The sequence below is a fragment of the Gossypium hirsutum genome, chromosome A11 (genome assembly GCF_007990345.1).
Source record: "Gossypium hirsutum isolate 1008001.06 chromosome A11, Gossypium_hirsutum_v2.1, whole genome shotgun sequence".
Taxonomy (NCBI): Eukaryota; Viridiplantae; Streptophyta; class Magnoliopsida; order Malvales; family Malvaceae; genus Gossypium; species Gossypium hirsutum.
The window spans coordinates 10,672,400-10,691,217 of NC_053434.1; the positions used below are offsets into that span (position 1 = coordinate 10,672,400).

At 30.9% G+C, this 18,818-nt stretch overlaps 1 protein-coding gene across 2 annotated transcripts; it reads left to right on the top strand.

Annotated features, from left to right (window-relative positions):
* Nucleotides 1-10,898: 10,898 nt before the first annotated feature.
* On the top strand, nt 10,899-13,197 carry LOC107924758 (B3 domain-containing transcription factor NGA1). Of its 2 annotated transcripts, none has more exons than XM_016855340.2 (2): nt 10,899-11,408; nt 11,554-13,197. In XM_016855340.2, exons 1-2 carry the CDS (start codon nt 11,378-11,380, stop codon nt 12,780-12,782), a joined length of 1,260 nt encoding a protein of 419 aa, XP_016710829.1. In that variant the 5' UTR covers nt 10,899-11,377; the 3' UTR covers nt 12,783-13,197. The 2 variants fall into 2 exon arrangements, with proteins under 2 accessions (XP_016710829.1, XP_016710828.1); XM_016855339.2 differs by having other exon boundaries at nt 10,987-11,408; nt 11,551-13,197.
* Nucleotides 13,198-18,818: the final 5,621 nt, after the last annotated feature.

Genomic DNA, 18,818 nt, shown 5'->3' on the forward strand with positions numbered 1-18,818 from the left:
TAATAAACATTTTTACATGCATATATTATTTGATTTAAAAGTTTTCATTCTATAACACATATTTTAATGAATGCATATATATCTTTAGTTTGTTTTTACAAATAGTTTCAAATTCAACAATTCATTTATAATATATTATGTGTTCATCCTTTTAAATTTGTCTCATACATTTTTTAATTTTCATGTTGTTTTGCATATTTGGCATTTAATTGTGTTGTATTAGGCTATGTATATTATCATTGTGTATTATTTCCGTTTTTTATTTCTATTATATGGATCATTCTTTATTCATGCATACAAAATTGATAATATTTTTCTTAGATTGGTTGAATTTAATTGTTTATTTTGTTAGTTGATTAAATGAATTATATTCATTCATCCATCATAGTACTTCATACATGCATATTATCTTATGTTTTATTTTTCCTTTTTGGGTTTACAAATATCACTTTATAGTTCTCAACTCTTTAAAACTAATTATTCCATATTTATTTCAAGTCAAATTAATGCCTTTCAAGCTGGTTTTATAATTACTCGTTTAAAAATTCCTTAAAACGAAAGCAATGTTTGATGTTTGAAAATTCGAGAAATCGTGCCCTATCGTGCTGGGTTTCGATTTCCCATTTGTTCAAAATAATCGAACCTTCCTTTAGAATTTCACTCGTGTTTTTCTAAATTTTAAAACAAGGCAATGTTTGATGCTTGGAAATTTGGAGAACCGTGCCCTATCATGCTGGGTTTCGATTTCTCGTTTATTCAAAATAATCAAATATTCCTTTAGAATTTCATTCGTATTCTTTAAATTCTAAAACAAGGCAATGTTCAATGTTTGGAAGTTCAAGGAATCGTGCCCTACCGTGCTGGGTTTTGATTTTTCGTTGGACTAAATGATTGGGCATCTTGTTGTAATTTTCAATGTATAAATTTTGGAAGTCGAAAATTTATCGTGTTCTTGAGGGAATAAAAGATCGTGTCCTATCGTGTTGAATATGATGCTGCATTCCTTTGAAGCAAGAGAATTTTGACAATCAACTTGAGCTATTCAAATGTTTTCGAAGGAACCATATTTCAAAAATAGTTTCAAATCTCAGACATAAGGACAGTACTTAATCAATTTGGTACCAATTTTGGGCGTAGTGAGGGTGTTAATCCTTCCTCATACGTAACCGGCTCCCGAACCTATTTTCTCAAATTTATGTAGGCCAAAATTGATTTAAATGGAATAAAATATTTTATCAGGTGAGGCAATCGCACCTAAACAAAAGATTGGTGGCGACTCCACGTTTTGTTTTCAAAAAGTCGATCCCCATTTTTAAATCTAAAAAATGGTTTCGAGAGATTTCATTTTCATTTTGGAGAAAATCATAATCATTTCCTGAATGTTTTCCATTTCTATTCATTCTATTCATTTTGATTCAACACGCAATTCATTTCTGGTTTCAAAGAGCTAGCTGAGGGATCGATTGGATATATGCAATTAAGGGTGAATGTTCGATTGAGTCAAGTCGAATCAAATAAAAAATTTTCGAGTTAGTCGAGTTGACAAATCCTATTTTAGCAACCGAACTCAATTTGAATTTTTTACGAATCGAGTCAAAAAATTTCGAGTCAAATTAAGTCGAGTTAACGAATCCTATTATTTATACTTAATGTTGCGTTTAGATGGAATGATTATTTAACTAGTAGACGAAGTATAAAATTATTTAACTACATAAACAATATAATAATTTTTCCTTTTAACTTAATGGATAAATATTTATCAAAACGACATAGTTTTGACTTTTAACTTAATTATTTTGAATTTTAAATTTTAAAAAAGTAATTATTTATCAAAATGACATAGTTTTATCTTTTCTTATTTGAATTTTCAAATAATTCGAATTGTGTAATTCATATTTGAGTTAGACCGAAAAACTTAATTTTTTTATTCGAGTTGATCCGAATAACTTGATTAACTCAAATAACTCAAACTATTTAATTCAAAATTTGAATTTTTTATCGAGTTTTTTGAATCGGATCGGATTTTGCTCACCTCTATATGCAATTGAGGCTCAAATGATTTATAATTAAGTTTCAACTTTTCACCTATTAATATAAACTCATTTAGTCACGAAATCATTCCACTATAGTATCGTGACCAAGCTCTCCCCAATGACATACCATTACAAAAGCAACTCGATTAGTATTCGTCCAATGACCTTGTCATAACTGTGTTACCCTCATAAGATATCCTTAATCTCTTTAAGATAATATCTATTATCTCAATATGATCCTATTTTATCTCATGGTAACTATTACATTTCCTTCATGAAAAGTCAATTACTATCAAATAGTAATCAAGTTATTCATCACAAAGACAAACGACCAATAACCACATTTACTTTTCATCAACCATGTAATGCCAATGAGAGGATATCATTTACCTGTGTCTCGAGCTATGAATTCCATTGTTGTGAATAGCACTACATCTGTAGAAGTCGTACACCCAACACACAGCTTTTGATTCTTTATCTATTCAAACTCAGACTTTTACTTACATCAAAATGTACGAGTCACACATACATAATTTGTCATCCACTCAGGATAATGTATGCCATACTATGAACGTCACAAGTGAATAAATCCATAAACGAATCTAGAGTCCATTCTTCTTAGGTCCTATCTGATATATTGTCAGTTTGGTCAGTCACATTATGTCTCTATTTTATAGGAGTCATCCGTTCCAATGCCCAAGGCAAAGAATCTCCATAATTGGAATTTGATATATGGCACATTAGTCTTTCAATTGATTTGCTCATTTTTTATTAGATTAAAGATATGTTCAAGTTCATCTACTAATACAAACTATTTTTTCGTATTATGATCCGACTACGTAATACCGCTTAGTATTAGTTTAAATGTTAGACAACTAATAAGCAACATTTATTTCCATTTTGCTTTGCATGCAAAAACCATATTAGGATAATCATATAAAGTATATTAATGTAATCCATGAATTTGTTTTATAATTCAATCTGTTTGAAAAATTACAAGTTTATAAACGAATATACTACACTTAAGACACTAGATCCAATAATAAGATCATTGGACAGTCATTTAATAAGTAGCTTTTGTAGTTGTATATAATAAGGAGATCTCAGTCATGATACTTTAGTGGAATGGTTCCATGACTAAATAACGTTGTAATTAATAGACAAAGAATCAAAACTTAATTACAAATTACTTGAGCCCTAATTATATATGTTCAATCAATCATTCTGCTAGCTCAATATGACCTTGAAAGTTTGTATTAGAATCCATGAGATGAATCAAATGAAAACGATGAATTAGAGAAGTAAATCACATGTATCACTATCCGCAACAAATACATTTTGTCACAACGAACAAGAGATTACTTAAAGATAAAATTAATTATTTCAGATTATTTTTTAATTATTTGTAGTTAAATAATTATGTTGAAGTGGAAATTAAATTAATTAGTCACAGTAGCTTTACTGAAAATGTTAATTAAATTTATTTTCTAAATTTTTTAAACTCTTGTTGAAGTTATATTTTGTTTACCAATTAAAGGGTCGGGATGACTTTTTTTTTTTAAATGGTGACAGTTGGAATAATATCACATATGTGGCGGGAGTTCGGAGAACCAAGTATTTCATACTTTTTTTCATGAAAAATTGTTTATATTTATTTAATTGATACTTATAAATATATTATATGAAATGAGTTGCGAGGCGAGTATAGTGAGGATTAGGTGGGTTTGGGGACCCGCGTGGGTGGTAGGATGGGGATGAAAATTCTTGGCGGTGATGGGTGTGGAGGGAGCAACCCCCCACCCGGCCCGCCCAATTGACATCCCTAATCAATGATTGAGTAATTAAACATATATTGGAATTTATTTAAATAAATTATTTAATTCAACTATAAAAAAAATTGATTATGCATGTACATGTTTTAAAACCTTTCCTATTATTTACTCATGTCCATATTTTTTCTGTTATTTTTAAGGCATTAGATGGAGAGGTTGCATCATTTTAGAAAGAAAAGAATTGGATACAAAAGATTAATTATACTTTTAAAATTAGAAACAACACTGAATTGGTGTTAAAAAATTTAATAATTAATTAAAATTTTTTGAAAATGCGCCATCTCATTATTCACTACGAGAATAAGGATTAAATTGAGTTCAAATTGTAACGCCCCAATTTTCGGGAATTCTATGAATGTTGGCAAAATTTCATGCTTTAATTTTGTCATTTGTGAGTGAAATTATGAAATAGGACCTATGTGAAAATGTTTGAAAATGCTATAGGCTAAATTGAAGTGGCCAAATAAATAGGAGTGCAAAATAGGAGGATTTGCATGACAAACCTCCCATTTTACATGAATTAAAATGGTTGTTGTTTCATGTTCTTTTGATGAAAAAAATGGAAGATAGGTGAAGTTGAGCCAAACAAATGAGCATGCATGTGCCTTAGATGTTAAAGGGAAAAATCAGCTAACATGTTGTGCTTTAAAATGATGAAATGGAAATTATTCTTAAGTAAAATCATAGATATGTGATGATTGATTGGTGATATACATGTTTAAATAACATGCATGCAAGGTATGTGTGAAAGAGTGATTTGGTAATAAATCTGCTTGGGACAGCAGCAGTAACGTGACTTTGGAAAATCACCATAAATTGTGGGAGATGAATTAGAAGGTGAATAAATTATGTAATTAAATCTTAATGAGTCTAGTTTCAAATGAAATAAACGAGAACATATTTTGAATTCTGTACAATGAGAAATTTGATTCGTAATGAAGAGTGGTCAGATTAGTCAAACAGTGAAACATGGGAAACTTTAAGAAAAATCTGGTATTGATTGGCCAAACCAAAAATTCTGAAAATTTTATGGGTAGAAGATATATGAGTCTATTTTCAGGGAAAATTAACGGCACTTGATTTGGAGTTTCGTAGCTCCAGTTATAAATGATTTAGTGACTGTTGCTCAGGAAGACAGCTTGCAGTGAAATTATGATTATGTGGTAAACATTGATAAAAATTTGTTAATGAGTTGCTTATTAATTTCTTATAAGCTTACTATGATCTGTAGGTGTGGTTGGCCGAATATTGTAAGGGGTTAATACGTAGTTTGTATTTAAATAGTTAGATTAACGTGTTAGTAATCCAATTGTCGGCGGTTCGTGTGTGGATCTCGTCAGCATTTCGTCGCAAACAGGTGTGTAACTAACACCCTCTTTCTTAGTCTGGATCGGCAAAAGCCGAAATGCCGAAAACCGGTATTTTGTAGATTTGCGAGTGTGCGAATGCTCGTGAGGTAAATCGATTAATGTTTTTGGTAAGCTGCAATGTTTGGACTGCAAAGTGCATGATTTCTGTGCCCTCGATATTTTTGGGCTTAATGGGCCAAAATTGGAATGATGGGCCAATGGGCCCAATTCGGTAAGAACCCTCGGTAGTGATTCTGTTAGTACTTGAAAGGTAGGAATATGCATGAAAAACCCTAAAATAGATAAATTACTGAAATACCTTTAAAAGTGGAAAATTTACAGTTTTACCCCTAGGAGATAAATTACCGAAATACCCCTAGGGTTAAATTGACCTAAATGCATGTTTGACTGTTGTTATTTACTGCATGCCATGTTGTTATTATCTGATGCATGGGACTGGGATATTAACGGAGGAAGTATTGAAAGTGGCTTGTCCACGTACTGGAGGCTTTGCCTCAATTTACTGTTAACTGAGCAGCAAGGCTGCAACTGTGGAGTGTTGGGCTGGGTGGGTTGAGCTATTCCCCACATGGAGTGTATGGCTGGTACGGGTGGAGTGTAGTGGTTGGTGGGTTGAGTAGTCTCTCCAAATGGGCTTGCATATGTTTACTGATGTTGCATGTATTTTGGAATGGGCCTATGGGCCATACTGTTATCTGAATAAGGGGCTAAGGCCCAGTTTATTGTAATCTGAAAAGGGCTCTGGCCCAGTACCACTGTTACCTGAATAGGCTTAGGCCCAATAGGCTTGAGCTGACTTGGGCTTTGAATGGGTTTTCCTTGCACACTGAGTTTCCCCAAACTCACCCCTTTTATTTTTATCCACGTAGGAAATCCCCAACCATAGTGGGCTTGGAGCTGTGAGGGAATTCGGAGTGGCCACCCATTCTGAAAGTTTGATTTTCTTCTGGTGAACTGGACATCCTAAATGTAATAAGGCCGCTTAATTATTTTTTATGGTTTTAATATGTATTACTAAGATAGGTAATACTTATTTTAACTGTTGAAATTGGATAGCTTTAGGGTGCGTTTTCAAAAACAACAGTTGATTTCAAAATAACACGACAACAAGCAAAGCTTCCGCAATGAAAGTATTTTCCAAAATTAATCACTTTTCCTAAAAATGACATAATCAAATCGGTTTCTAGAAATATCCATGACGTTAAGGTGTGGCAATGGCGGTATGCATGTCTAGGATTGGATTCGAAGGGAGCTTGGTACTTAAGCAGTCCGATGGACTCACCACCTCTTTTCCGGTTTCCTACCTGGTGCACAGCTTCCATTCACTTTAACCTATAATGAAATTATCTTTTAAAACACTAAGTAAGTTTTTCTGGTTCAACAATATAAAATGTTTTGAATGCTTCGATGTGGCATGTCGGATCCGGTCATAACGTCTGGGCCGGGTTTGGGGTGCTACACAAATCCTGGTCGTTATTCCCTTCCCTAATTTTATAGGGAAATTTAGTTATATAGGCAAACATATGGCAAAAGTATTCAAATTATATAAAATAAATAAATTCTCAATAATCTTATGTTTGTTTTACTCTATAAAAATATTTAGGATAAATTATTAAAATAGTCACTTTTGTTTACTTCAGGTTATATTTTAGTCACTTACATTATTGTGTTGTAATATTTTAGTAACTGAGCCATTATTTGCTGTTAAATTATACAATTGGTCCTTATATTTTTTTTCGTTTTGAGTAATTTAATTTTTTCTTTATTTTTTTCGTTTTGAGTAATTTAATTTTTTCTTTTATGTTTTTTAACTTTTTTTTTCATTCTCTTCTGTTTCTCCCTCTATTTTCCTCCTTTCTCCATTTCTTTTAATATAGTTTTTCTATGTTTTCTATTTGTTAAAACTAGCCCCTATAATTTTATTTTGATATTGGATATTTCTTGTACGTTCTATTTAATCTTCATTTTGATTAGTTTTTAATATGTTTTTAGCTTAGGATAATAATTTTGTATTGATCTTCAATGAAAACCTAATAAAAAGTTTTTTTAATATTTTTTTGCTTATTATAGACAATTGTGAAATGGGATTTCTGATATTTTATGGTTATTGTTGAAGCCATACAAAGGATCCAAAAATGGATTATTGTGGTGATTTTATAGAATTGCTTGGACTGATATTTCAATGAAGATTCTCATGATATTGGTTAACCCTTCTTATTCCATTAGGGTTAGCATGGTTTCTAGTTCTTAGCACCAATTTGCTAAGCAAATCAATGTCTTTAGTAGAATTTAGCTTGGTGTTCTATTTATCTCGAAGAAGAATCGATATTGATTAATTCAATAGGATCTATTTTATTCATCTTGCAGTGATTGAAAATGATCTCTGGGTTTACACATAGAGTATGTAATCAAATATATTTGGCTTTAACAAATAAATAAATAAAAATAAAATTGTTCAAAAAAAAAGTATAGGGATTAATTTTAACAAATAGAAAATATAGAAAAACTACTTAAAAGAAATGTAGAAGGGAGAAAAAAAAGAGGGAGAAGCAAAAGAAAATGAAAAAAAGAAGAAGTTAAAAGAACGTAAAAGAAAAGAATTAAATTGCTCAAAACAAAAAACAGGGACTAATTTATAATTTAACCTAAAATTTTCGTTTGAAATGATGATTTAACATACCACATCAGCTTACCGTTACACTATTAACGGCTCAATGACTAAAATGTTATCACATGATAACATAAGTGACTAAAACATAATATTTCAAACATAAATAACTAAAATGTAACATAAGGTAAATAAAAATGAGTATTTTAATAGTTTACCAAAATATTTAATATTATAACTCTTTGCCGGTGATAAAGATTCCATACATGTTTTTTATATTAAAACATAAATTTAATAAATAAATATGTAAAATGTTAAAATCATATGTTTGTTTTAATCTAAAAATATATTTAATATTATAACTCTTTGTTGTGATAAAGATTCCATACATGTTTATTTTATTAAAACATATGTTTTAAAAAATAAATATATAAAATGTTAAAATCATTTTATTACCTTCATTAGGTTCTAGTATAATGTGTGTTGCATCTGAATATATGCATTTATATTTTTATTTCATATAATTCAAGAAGGTTTATTTCAACATTTATTACAAATTTGAATAAATGTAAAAAGAAAAAAAAAATCTATCTTGAAATTTTATATAAATATCTTAAAAATTGAATTCCAATAAATAAAAATTATCGAGAATTAAGATTGGAGTGTGATTTAATTTGTATGTTTACAATAATTATAGATAATATTAACTATGCTTTTAGTATATTGAAATTATTGAATTAACCATTGATTTTTAAATTTAATGTTAAAACATTAATTTCAGTTTTAGTTTTAATATTTAAAAATATTTTTAACATTTTATATTTTAATGTTTTTCATTTTAAAACCAAATAACAATAGTATTAATTAAAAATAAATTCCAATTGTATTAAATATAATTAAATTTAAGTTTTTATGATCAAAATTAACTTGTTTAATTGAGATGAGATTATTCTAATATATTTTTCAATTTAATATTTTATTTTCATAAGTAAAAAATAATTGAGATTAAATCATCTAATTGTATTATGAAAAAAATGAAATAAATTAAAGAACAAATAAAAACTTAAACTTTTTAAATGCATATTTAAAAAAATGTAAAAGGTTCAAATTCTTAAAAAAAAAAATTTAAAATTATTATAATATTTGATTATTTTTGAGATACTTCCAACTTATCGATGTTAATATATAATCTTTTTGGGGCTTATAGAAATAGTAATTAGTAATTAGATTTGAGTAAACCATAAAGCAAGTCAAATTCATGGTGCAAAAGTATAGAACCAAAAGTGAGAAAACAAAACCTATCATTCATCTTAAAAATAATTTCGATATTCCTCCTGAAATATTGTTCATTCTTCCGCCTTTATACTTTGTTTCATACTTGTGGATCTTCAAAATAATTTTGATATTGCTCCTCAAATATTGTTCATTCTTCCACCTTTAAACTCTGTTTCATACTTGTGGAGTTGCGTGAATAATGCTAATATTTTTTTTTTAATAAATATTAAATGTTATTTGTAATAGTAAATCTTAATCTTAACTTTTATATTACTTATAACACTAATTAAATGACAAATAATTTAAATTAATATATAATAATTAATCGATATATTCAATAAAAATTCTATTATACAAATAAAAAAATAATGGCAATTAAGTAATATAATGAATAATGAAGAGTATTCCCGTTGATTCAGAAGTTTTTTTAAACTTGTGCTTTTATATAAATTATAGATTAGATTACAACACATTCACATTATGATTAAAAAGAAAAAATATTACAAATATATTTATAAAAGAATTGAAGTAAGAAATAAATAAGACAATGGTTGAAATGATAAAGTTAATATATTAAAAGTCATAGTGACCTAGGTTCAAATATCATTATATGCAATTCTCTAGATTTTATATAAAATATAAATTGATAAAATATTTTTATAATAATATTTGTTATTTTATAAAAGGAATGTGATTAGGACAGTGTGTGCCTTGTTGGTCGAATATTATATTACGGCTCGCAATGTTACATTTTGGAATTAGACTATATTGTTTGAATTTTCAACATTCCCATGAACCCGATAATATAGGCTGTAATTTTATTACTAGGTTATCTTAAATTTTGGACTAAATTACCTTTTATTTTTATTATTTTAATTAATTTAATTTATTTTTCTCAAATAAAATTTAATATTAATTAAAAACAAAAATATCTTTTTTCTTTAAAGTGAAATTGAAGATCTCATTCTTTAAAAATATAATTATTATATTTACTCTATTAATTTATCCATTAACATATTAATTATGATTATAATTATAATTATAATTGGAGATATAATTACTTTTCATGCATTATTATAATTATGATATATAAATTAATTTTAATATTATATATTTATTTATTAAATAATTTTATAAAAATTAAAATAAAAAACTAAACTTATTTAAAAAAATAAATTCTATAATAAAAATAATTTAATAAAATATAATCCTACATTCCTTAAACCAAACTGAGTGTAGCAATGCAAGGCCAATAAACTGTAGTATAGTAGTAGATTAATGAATGAAAGTTAAAAAGAAGGGAAAAAAGAAGAAGGAAAAACAGAGATAACCATAAATGATACAGTTTGACAAGAAAAGAAGAAAGACATGGGAGAGTAGAGGGGGTTGAAGGTGAAAGCTTGAAAAAGGGTTGATGAAGTTCAACTGCAGTAATGGGGGGTTTGGTTAGAAGTATGATAATAGAGGAATCTTTTTCTTTGATGTTGTTGGATCGGATGAAATGAAACAAATGGACTCAACTTTTTCATCCATTAGGAGCGCAGGACCAGCAGACAATGAATGCCACCAAAGTCAAAACTCCATTCCCGACCTAACTCTAACACTAACATGCTCCCTCCGCTCATGGTAATTGGTAAGCAAACAGCAGTAGCAGTAATAATAGACATAAATAAAATACTAGTAAATAATAATGGGAATGACTTTGTGGGCACATTTTTTATCAGTACGAAGTTGATTGAGATTTGAGAGTTAAAGACCAACTGGCCATTTGTTCTTGGTGGACAAGATAATAGAGAGAGAGAAACCAAATATGATGAAAGGACAAGCTCACATGAGTCGAACCAGATCATTCATGGGCCCCTACGTAGGATGAGTATTTACCTCCTCACCATTCTCCGTCTTTCTCTCTCTTTGACACCCCCCCCCCTCAAAAAAGAAAAAAAATCAGCTTTGGCTGTTTTCTTTAAAAGAAGAAGCTTCGATGGAGGCAGAAAAAAACTGGGTTTAAAACCCAATTCCTCCTCCTCTTCTTCTTTTTATGCTCTCTCTAAGCCAAATGCTAGGTCAATCGCGAGAAACAACCTTATCCTGTTGATTCTCCCACGACCTTAATTTGTCTCGTTTAGGGTTTTCACTTTTCATCGTTTTCTTTATAAAGAAAAAATAAAAGGGTCAAAGAAAAAGCACCGACCCTGGGTCGTTTTTGCCCTGAGAACCTGTATTTTGCTTCCCGCGGCCTTCAAAGATCTCGAAGAAATCATGAATACTTCCAAGAAGCCATTATTTGCAGGTCAGGCTTTGTTTCAGTTTTATTTCTGCTTAGAAACAGAAAAATATTAGCAGTAGCAGCCATATATCTAGACCCAAATTTTTTTTTCGTCTTTCCCCTCATTTTGCCATCAATCTCAATCATATTATCTATTGTGATAAAGAAGGTAAATTTTGGTGGTGGTGGGTCATCCTAATGAACTTTGTGCAAGATGAAGATCATGAGAAAAACGATGAAGTGACAAGAGAAAATACGAGCAACTTCCCGTTTTCCACTTCCTCTTCTTCTGCTACTTCAAAGTACAAAGATACTGTTGCTCAGCAACACCAAAAGCACCTGTGGTTGGGAACCTTAGATTCTCGAGAAGATTACAAAGTCCAAGTGCCTGCTATCAAATTTGACAAGAAACTAGGGCAGATGGACTTGTCACTTGGCAACAACAATGAATATCAATCAAATATTGGAAGCTGTATAGGCGGAGATAGTGGTAGTACTACAAGGTGTATTGAGAAAGAGCACATGTTTGATAAAGTTGTCACACCTAGCGATGTAGGCAAGCTCAACCGCCTCGTAATTCCAAAGCAACATGCCGAGAAGTACTTCCCTCTCCACTCTTCATCCAATGAGAAAGGGCTGTTGTTGAATTTCGAGGATCGAAACGGCAAGTCCTGGCGGTTCCGCTACTCATATTGGAATAGTAGCCAGAGTTATGTGATGACCAAAGGGTGGAGCCGTTTCGTCAAGGAAAAAAAGCTTGATGCTGGTGATACCGTCTCCTTTCAGCGGGGTGTTGGGGAGTCGGGAAAACACCGCTTATACATCGATTGGAGGCGCAGGCCTAATGCACCCGATCCAACAACGCTTGCACATATACAGCTCCAAAGTCAGTTCAACTTTCCTCACTCTGTCCGGTGGGGTAGCCTCTACTCCATGCCTCAACCCATGTGCGTGCCTCGGAACTATGAGCCTTTGCATTGCTTGAACTACAGCATATATCCTAACACTCATCGCCAGCGTCAGGCAATTACTTATGGCAATGCGGGGCAGTATTATCCAAGGTCATCATCTGGGTCACATCATCATCAAATTGGAGCAGTGCAAGCAGGAGGAGCGGAGCCTATGGTGATTGATTCGGTGCCCGTTGTTCAGGGTAATAAAACTGTAGCTAAAAGGCTAAGGTTGTTTGGTGTGAACATGGAGTGTCCTAATACTACACAAACTGAATCTTCCTCCAGTTTTCCTCATGGCACAATAGGTTCAGATGACTCTCCTCATTTCTCTTCGTTTTCCCGACAATCAACATTGTCCAATAATAATACTTCGCGACAGTCCGGAATGCAAGCTGAATATTCAAAGAAAGGAAAATCTTCCTTGTCCATTGATTTGGATCTCTGATGTAGAGAAGATACAGTGAAGGGTTGCATTTCCTCTTCTTTTTGTTTGCCTTATCAGCAACATTGCCACATGCGCTGGATTTAGGAAAGAGGCCTGAATGATATTAATGAAGATCGGTCTTTAGCATCCATCCTAGTTTTTTTTTTTTTTTTTTACATATTGTTTTAATCCATTAGTTTGTTGAGGTTTGGATCTATGAGGAGCTAAAGCTGAAGGAAGTTGCAACATAATTGAGAATCGTGTATAATACATATACAGTTATATCAGCATATTACCAACTTGTTTATCAGAAAAATCATATTTTTCTTTACTGGAGAGTGGAGATAACCATGGCCTTTCCAAACTGAATCCATGGCTTTTTTCCTAGCTTGTGCAGTGTGTGTATATACGTGTATATATATCCCTCTCTTCTTTAGTTCTCATCTTAACATCAGTACATTCTCTTCCCCCACTCTGACTGACAACATTTACTTGTTTTCTGATGCATGTGTAGCTGACAGCATATATAGTCTATAAAGAAGGCCTTTCTTTCTCTCTCTATCGTTTCTCTATGTTAGGTTAACAGGATATTAACTATTATATACATGTATATTCTTGGCTGGTTGCCGCTGAACAACTAAGCTGCAGGCTTGCAGGTAATGCACAGAAAAGTTGGAGCACTGTAAAGAGGTATTATCATCAGTATTTCTGGTTGTTAATTTGAAAATTTTCTTACTTATCATACCATCGATCATTATTGCCACTTTACATTTTCCTTTACAGCCATGATCTTATCTGGAGTGGACTGCTACAGACAAAAAATAAATAAATTAAATAGGGTTTAGATTCCCCGTACTGATATATCAACTAAGACTGGACTTTCGCCCAATATATATTTGTAAGAACTCACATAACCTTGTTTGCAATTTTTTTTTAGGTTTATATGTTTGCATCATAATATTGTACAGTATGTCTAATAAGAATGATTAAGTTTCAATCCGAACACTATAATTATTTATTACATAAAAAAATATAGCTTCCAAAATGACTAGAAATGGTTATGCCATAATTTTAATTATAAGAAATCATATACATTAGTAGCCCTTGAAGTATATCTTTATTTTCTTGGTGTATACATGTTATATATATGCATGCATGCTGACTGAAGTACTGGAAACCAATAGTACTAAATATTTATTGTAAATACTAGTGTTTACTGAACGATACGGCCAGTCCAAATTGACTAAAATAGTAGTAAAAGCATCAAAAAGCAGTGAATTCACCCTTGTACTCTTGTTTTTCCTGTTAACCGAACTGCATTGAATTCAAGAATATATAGATATAAGACCAGGTGATATTCATCTCTGTCATATTGTCACTTGTCAGTATCTATAAGATATAGAAATGCATTGTTCACTGTGATTTCTATAGATACTGCTGTCTTAGTCTTGATGAGTAGTTTGATGACAGATTTTTAAAGTATTTATATATGAAAGAAAATTATAGAAGCTTTCATGACATTCGGTTCAACAATTTCTGGTACTTTGTCTTATTCCGATGATTATTGAAATCCCCAAATCATGCATTTCATGCTTGGAGCTAGCCATGCAAAATACATATATATAATGAATATAGAATACTAGAAAGTCTGTAATTTGTAAGACAAATAGGAGAAGACAAAGAAAAGCTTTGAGATTGCCTTATATGCGGATGATCAGTTAAAACGTCAGAAGCCGAAAATGTGAACAATGCATAACATTTTCATTTCCGAACATTGTTTTCTGCTTATGGAAGTATTGTTGATGCCTTTTTGGGTGAGAGAACTTATGGGCAGAACAGAACAGGACCCACTAATCGCAAACCATGATCAAAAGGATGTCGGAGTTTGTGCTAGTCTATTGCCTAAGAAGGCGCGGAAAAACAAAGGAGCCAGTAGTATAATTTGATCATCTGTTTTTCCCTGTAGTCATGCAGTGCAAATTTGATTTTTTTAAAAGAGTACTGTTATAACAACAAACTAGAAAGGTGGTACGTATGAGGTAATATGTTGAAGAAAAGATATAAAATACTATGCATTTATCTATATGTATTGATGGTGGGGGTATGGATAATGGATCTATTATATGCATGCCTTACCTATATACAGTTGCAGTTGCACTACATTACGCAAAAGAATAGAGGTTGGTAATGTTTGAGAGCCATTCTCTTTACATGAAATACGTAGCTAGCTAGGCTTTTCTTTTGCCATGGGTTACATTAGGACTGGCAGATAACTTATATAGATGAACACACACAAAGAAAGTATTCTTTTTTATAATTGGGAGAGGGAAATGGGGTTGTTTGGGATTGAATCCAAGTTCTTATGCATACAACCTAATGCTCTTGCTGTTACTAGACCGAGAGATTGTTGGCAAAGTATATCAATATTTCGTCCCTTCATTTGTGTTTGAAGATTCCGGTTTTATTATTTTTAATTCTAATAAAGGCAACATACACGTTTAAATCAAATTAGGACTGTTAGATGTGAAATTAGATTTGGTGAATGGTGACTATGCTTTTTGCATAATTTCTAGACCATAGAAGAAATACTCTAGGCCAACACAAGGATCAGACATGGGTTCCAAAAAGGAAAGATAATGGGAATCCTTTAATGGCTGCACCATTTCATATTTTTGTTTGTGCTCCATCGGTTATATATATGTTTAACTTGAAATCATGTGAGGCTATATCTCGCATCGATTCCTGGTAAGCTTAAAGGACTCGAATCAAGCCATTCTATACGTGTTTGCTGATAGTTGTGATGATAGTGCAATGGGAATTTTCTGTAAAATGTTCTTTTGCCACTGTAACAGGCACTGATAAACCCGCCTTTGATTCTTCTCACCATGAAGCGCTATTTCATCTTCACTGTGTGCCATCTGAGCAAAGCTTTTTAACCATAGATGAAGTGTCAGAAAATTCCAAACATAAGCATTATCTAAAAAATGAAATGAAATATCTATATATTATGGATTAGCAACAAGGAGACCTATAATAATATTGCAGAAACAAAGCAAAATTTGTGGGAGACCCATTTTTCCCCCCCATATTATATACTAATAGATTGTGCAGCTTTTTCAGAATATATATATTGTGGTAGCTAAGATTAAAGCCATTGATGTTGGAAAGATTTTGCATTAAAGCAAAAGGTGTTATTATGTTTAATTTTAATAATAGTAAATATGAGAGACAAGATGGGTGGAATTATTGTTAAATAAGGGTTTCATTAATTAATTTCAGTCACAAGATTCCTAGCTACGCTAAAAAAGAAGAGGGTAAAAGTCATTGAAATTTGAAGTCCCTTACACCTATAAAGGGAGATATACATAGGCTAGGTTTTACATAGGCATAATTGATGATAATAAAGAAGCCGCATGTGCGAGGGTACAGAACAGAAAAGATCCATAGCCTATTAAAAAAACACAGACAAAGAGTGGCTTCTTTCATTCTTGATTTCACTGTTAAGTTTTTCCTTTAATCTTCTTTCCTTTTTCGGCACCTCAAACATTAATTTTCACTTCATACTTTATAATTTTGAGGCTGTTGCAGGAGGCGTGAACCGTCCAAACTCTCTTTTGGGTGTCTTAGATATATGTGTGTGTGTGTGTGTAGGAGTATAGGAATAGGATGGTAGGCTGAAAAATATTGCATGGACCCCCGTTTTTGATGTGAAGTTAATGCCATATCTAAGTTTCGATAAAATGGAAGATATGCAAGAAAATGATATGCTTTTCGTCTTCATGAAAGCTTTCTTTAACGGTCACTGTTTGATTTCTTTAAAAGATTTATCAGAAGAAAATAAATAAATAAAATTATGTGAGATGGGATTCTTTTCAGCTCTCATTATACCTAAAATGTAAATATATTGTTAAGTAAATTATAAAAATAGTCACTTTTGTTTGTCTCAAAATATATTTTAGTCATTTATGTTTGAAATGTTACGTTTTAGTCACTTATGCTATCGTTTTGTTACGAAATATTTACTCTGAGGTTAAGCTCCATTACCTTCCTAACAATAATCCTATGTGGTAGTCCAAATGAGTTTTAGATGCCAACTTAGATCTCTAATTGGGATAAAAATAGTTTTTTCAGTCAAAATGGAAAATAAAATTAAAAGAAAAAGAGACAAACGGTTTTTCTTTTTCAGTTCAAAGTGTAATTAATTTAAAACCCATTTAGACTGTCACGTAAAATTTTTATTAGGGAGATAACGGAGCTTAACGGCAGAGTGACCATTTTGTAACAAAACTATAACATAAGTGATTAAAACGTAATATTTCAAACATAAATAACTAAAATGTAATATAAAATAAATAAAAGTGAGTATTTTTATAGTTTTGTTTTGTTTGATATAATAGGGATAAAAATAATAATGCCAAAGAGCAATGATGATGCCGCGAGGAGGGTCTCGGTGGGTTTCGCTGCTGTTATTCGGGACTGTCAAGGTAGGCTAGTCAAATGTTTTTCAGGCTTTGTGAATGCTTATTTTAGTCCATGTCTAGCCGAAGCTTTTGCAATTAGCAGGCGCTATCCTGGCTTAAGTCATTGCAATTGAATAATATTGTGGAGTCGAATCGTCAAGTGTTGGTACATGCCTTCGCGCGCTCGCCCGATGATGATTTTGAGTTGGTTGTTCTGGTTCGTGATTGTCTGATATTTCAAAGTTAATTTAAATATCTGTCTTTCTGTTGTAGTCATTTTTTGGCTCATGTTGTCTTATGTTACACTAATTATTTGGAATAAGAGTTTCCTTCCACTTTTATTGTTTTTTTTCTTGATAAAATCAAGTGTATTACGCCTTGTTCTTTATTACTTTTGGGATGAATTTTTTCTCAAAAAAGTGTTTTTATTTGAAAAGCAATGAAGAACAACTATCAGTTTAGCAACCTTTTTAACTTAAATTTTACAGATGAAAAAGCCATTTATTTTAGCTTTTTCAAGCCTGAAGTTCATTTGGGTTGGTATTTTACCATTTTAACCTATCTCCTTCACGGTAGAACTTTCCCAATTCTTTGTCTGAAATTGTTCTCTGTATCTTCTCTTCTCCACTGGTATTCTATCTTTTTCTTCTCTTCTTTTTCTAATTTTTCATTATGCTTTAGTTTTTATTTTCTGATTGTTTGATTTTATGAAATAATTATGAAATATACTCTAATATTTTACCGTTTTAATATTTTAATATAGTTTATATATTCTAATTAAATTTAATAAATAATTAATATTAATTACTTAGAAATATTTAAAATTAATATTATATATTATTTTTTTAACAATAAGTTATAATAAATTATTTTATATTATTGCTAAAATATCATAATATTAACTAATTTAAACATTATTTAAATACATATTTGTTATTTTATAATATCATGTCTAAAATGGACATTTTATTCCCCAAAAATACTTTTTAACAGCAATACCAAACACCTAAAATTTTCAAAAGTACTCCTCAAAAGTATTTTTTCACAGCACTTTTTAAAAATACTTTTCAAAAGCATTGCCAAACACACCCTAAGTCTGTAGGTTTGAGTTACTACTTACTTTTCTCTTCCTATTTTAATTGTTTACTTTTGTTTCTTCTTTTGTGCTTTGATTTAATTTATAGGATTATTGTCTTAGAATAAAAACAATTTCTTATTTATTTAGGTTTTAATTTTTAATAATTATTCTATATGTATACACTTTAAAATTCCAAAGGTGGAGAAAAAAGTCAAAGCAATTGTAGTTCGGTCCATTGCTAATGCCATATATATCCATTATCCATAAGAGTAAGAACCTGCTATATATAAAAGTTGTCCATTTATAGAAAATTTTGCCTGTTTTTGATGGGGGCAAAGAGCTAGAAGACTTTAGATGGTTATAAATCCTCCAAGTAGATTTTGATGATAAGACAAATACTAATGTTTTTTTTTTAATTTAATCTTTTTGGTACATTGAGAAATGTAAATGTATAATATTATTAGAGCTTCAACCTTAAATTTCCAGGTGTAAACATAAAGCTGTTAGCCACTTCTATTT

What these genes read in the sequence shown, in the direction of transcription:
- LOC107924758 (XM_016855339.2), top strand. Translation starts at nt 11,378, where the DNA reads ATGAATACTTCCAAGAAGCCATTATTTGCAG. An exon ending in CAAGAAGCCATTATTTGCAG is followed by an intron (nt 11,409 to 11,550) that starts GTCAGGCTTTGT and finishes ATTGTGATAAAG; the next exon opens with AAGGTAAATTTTGGTGGTGG.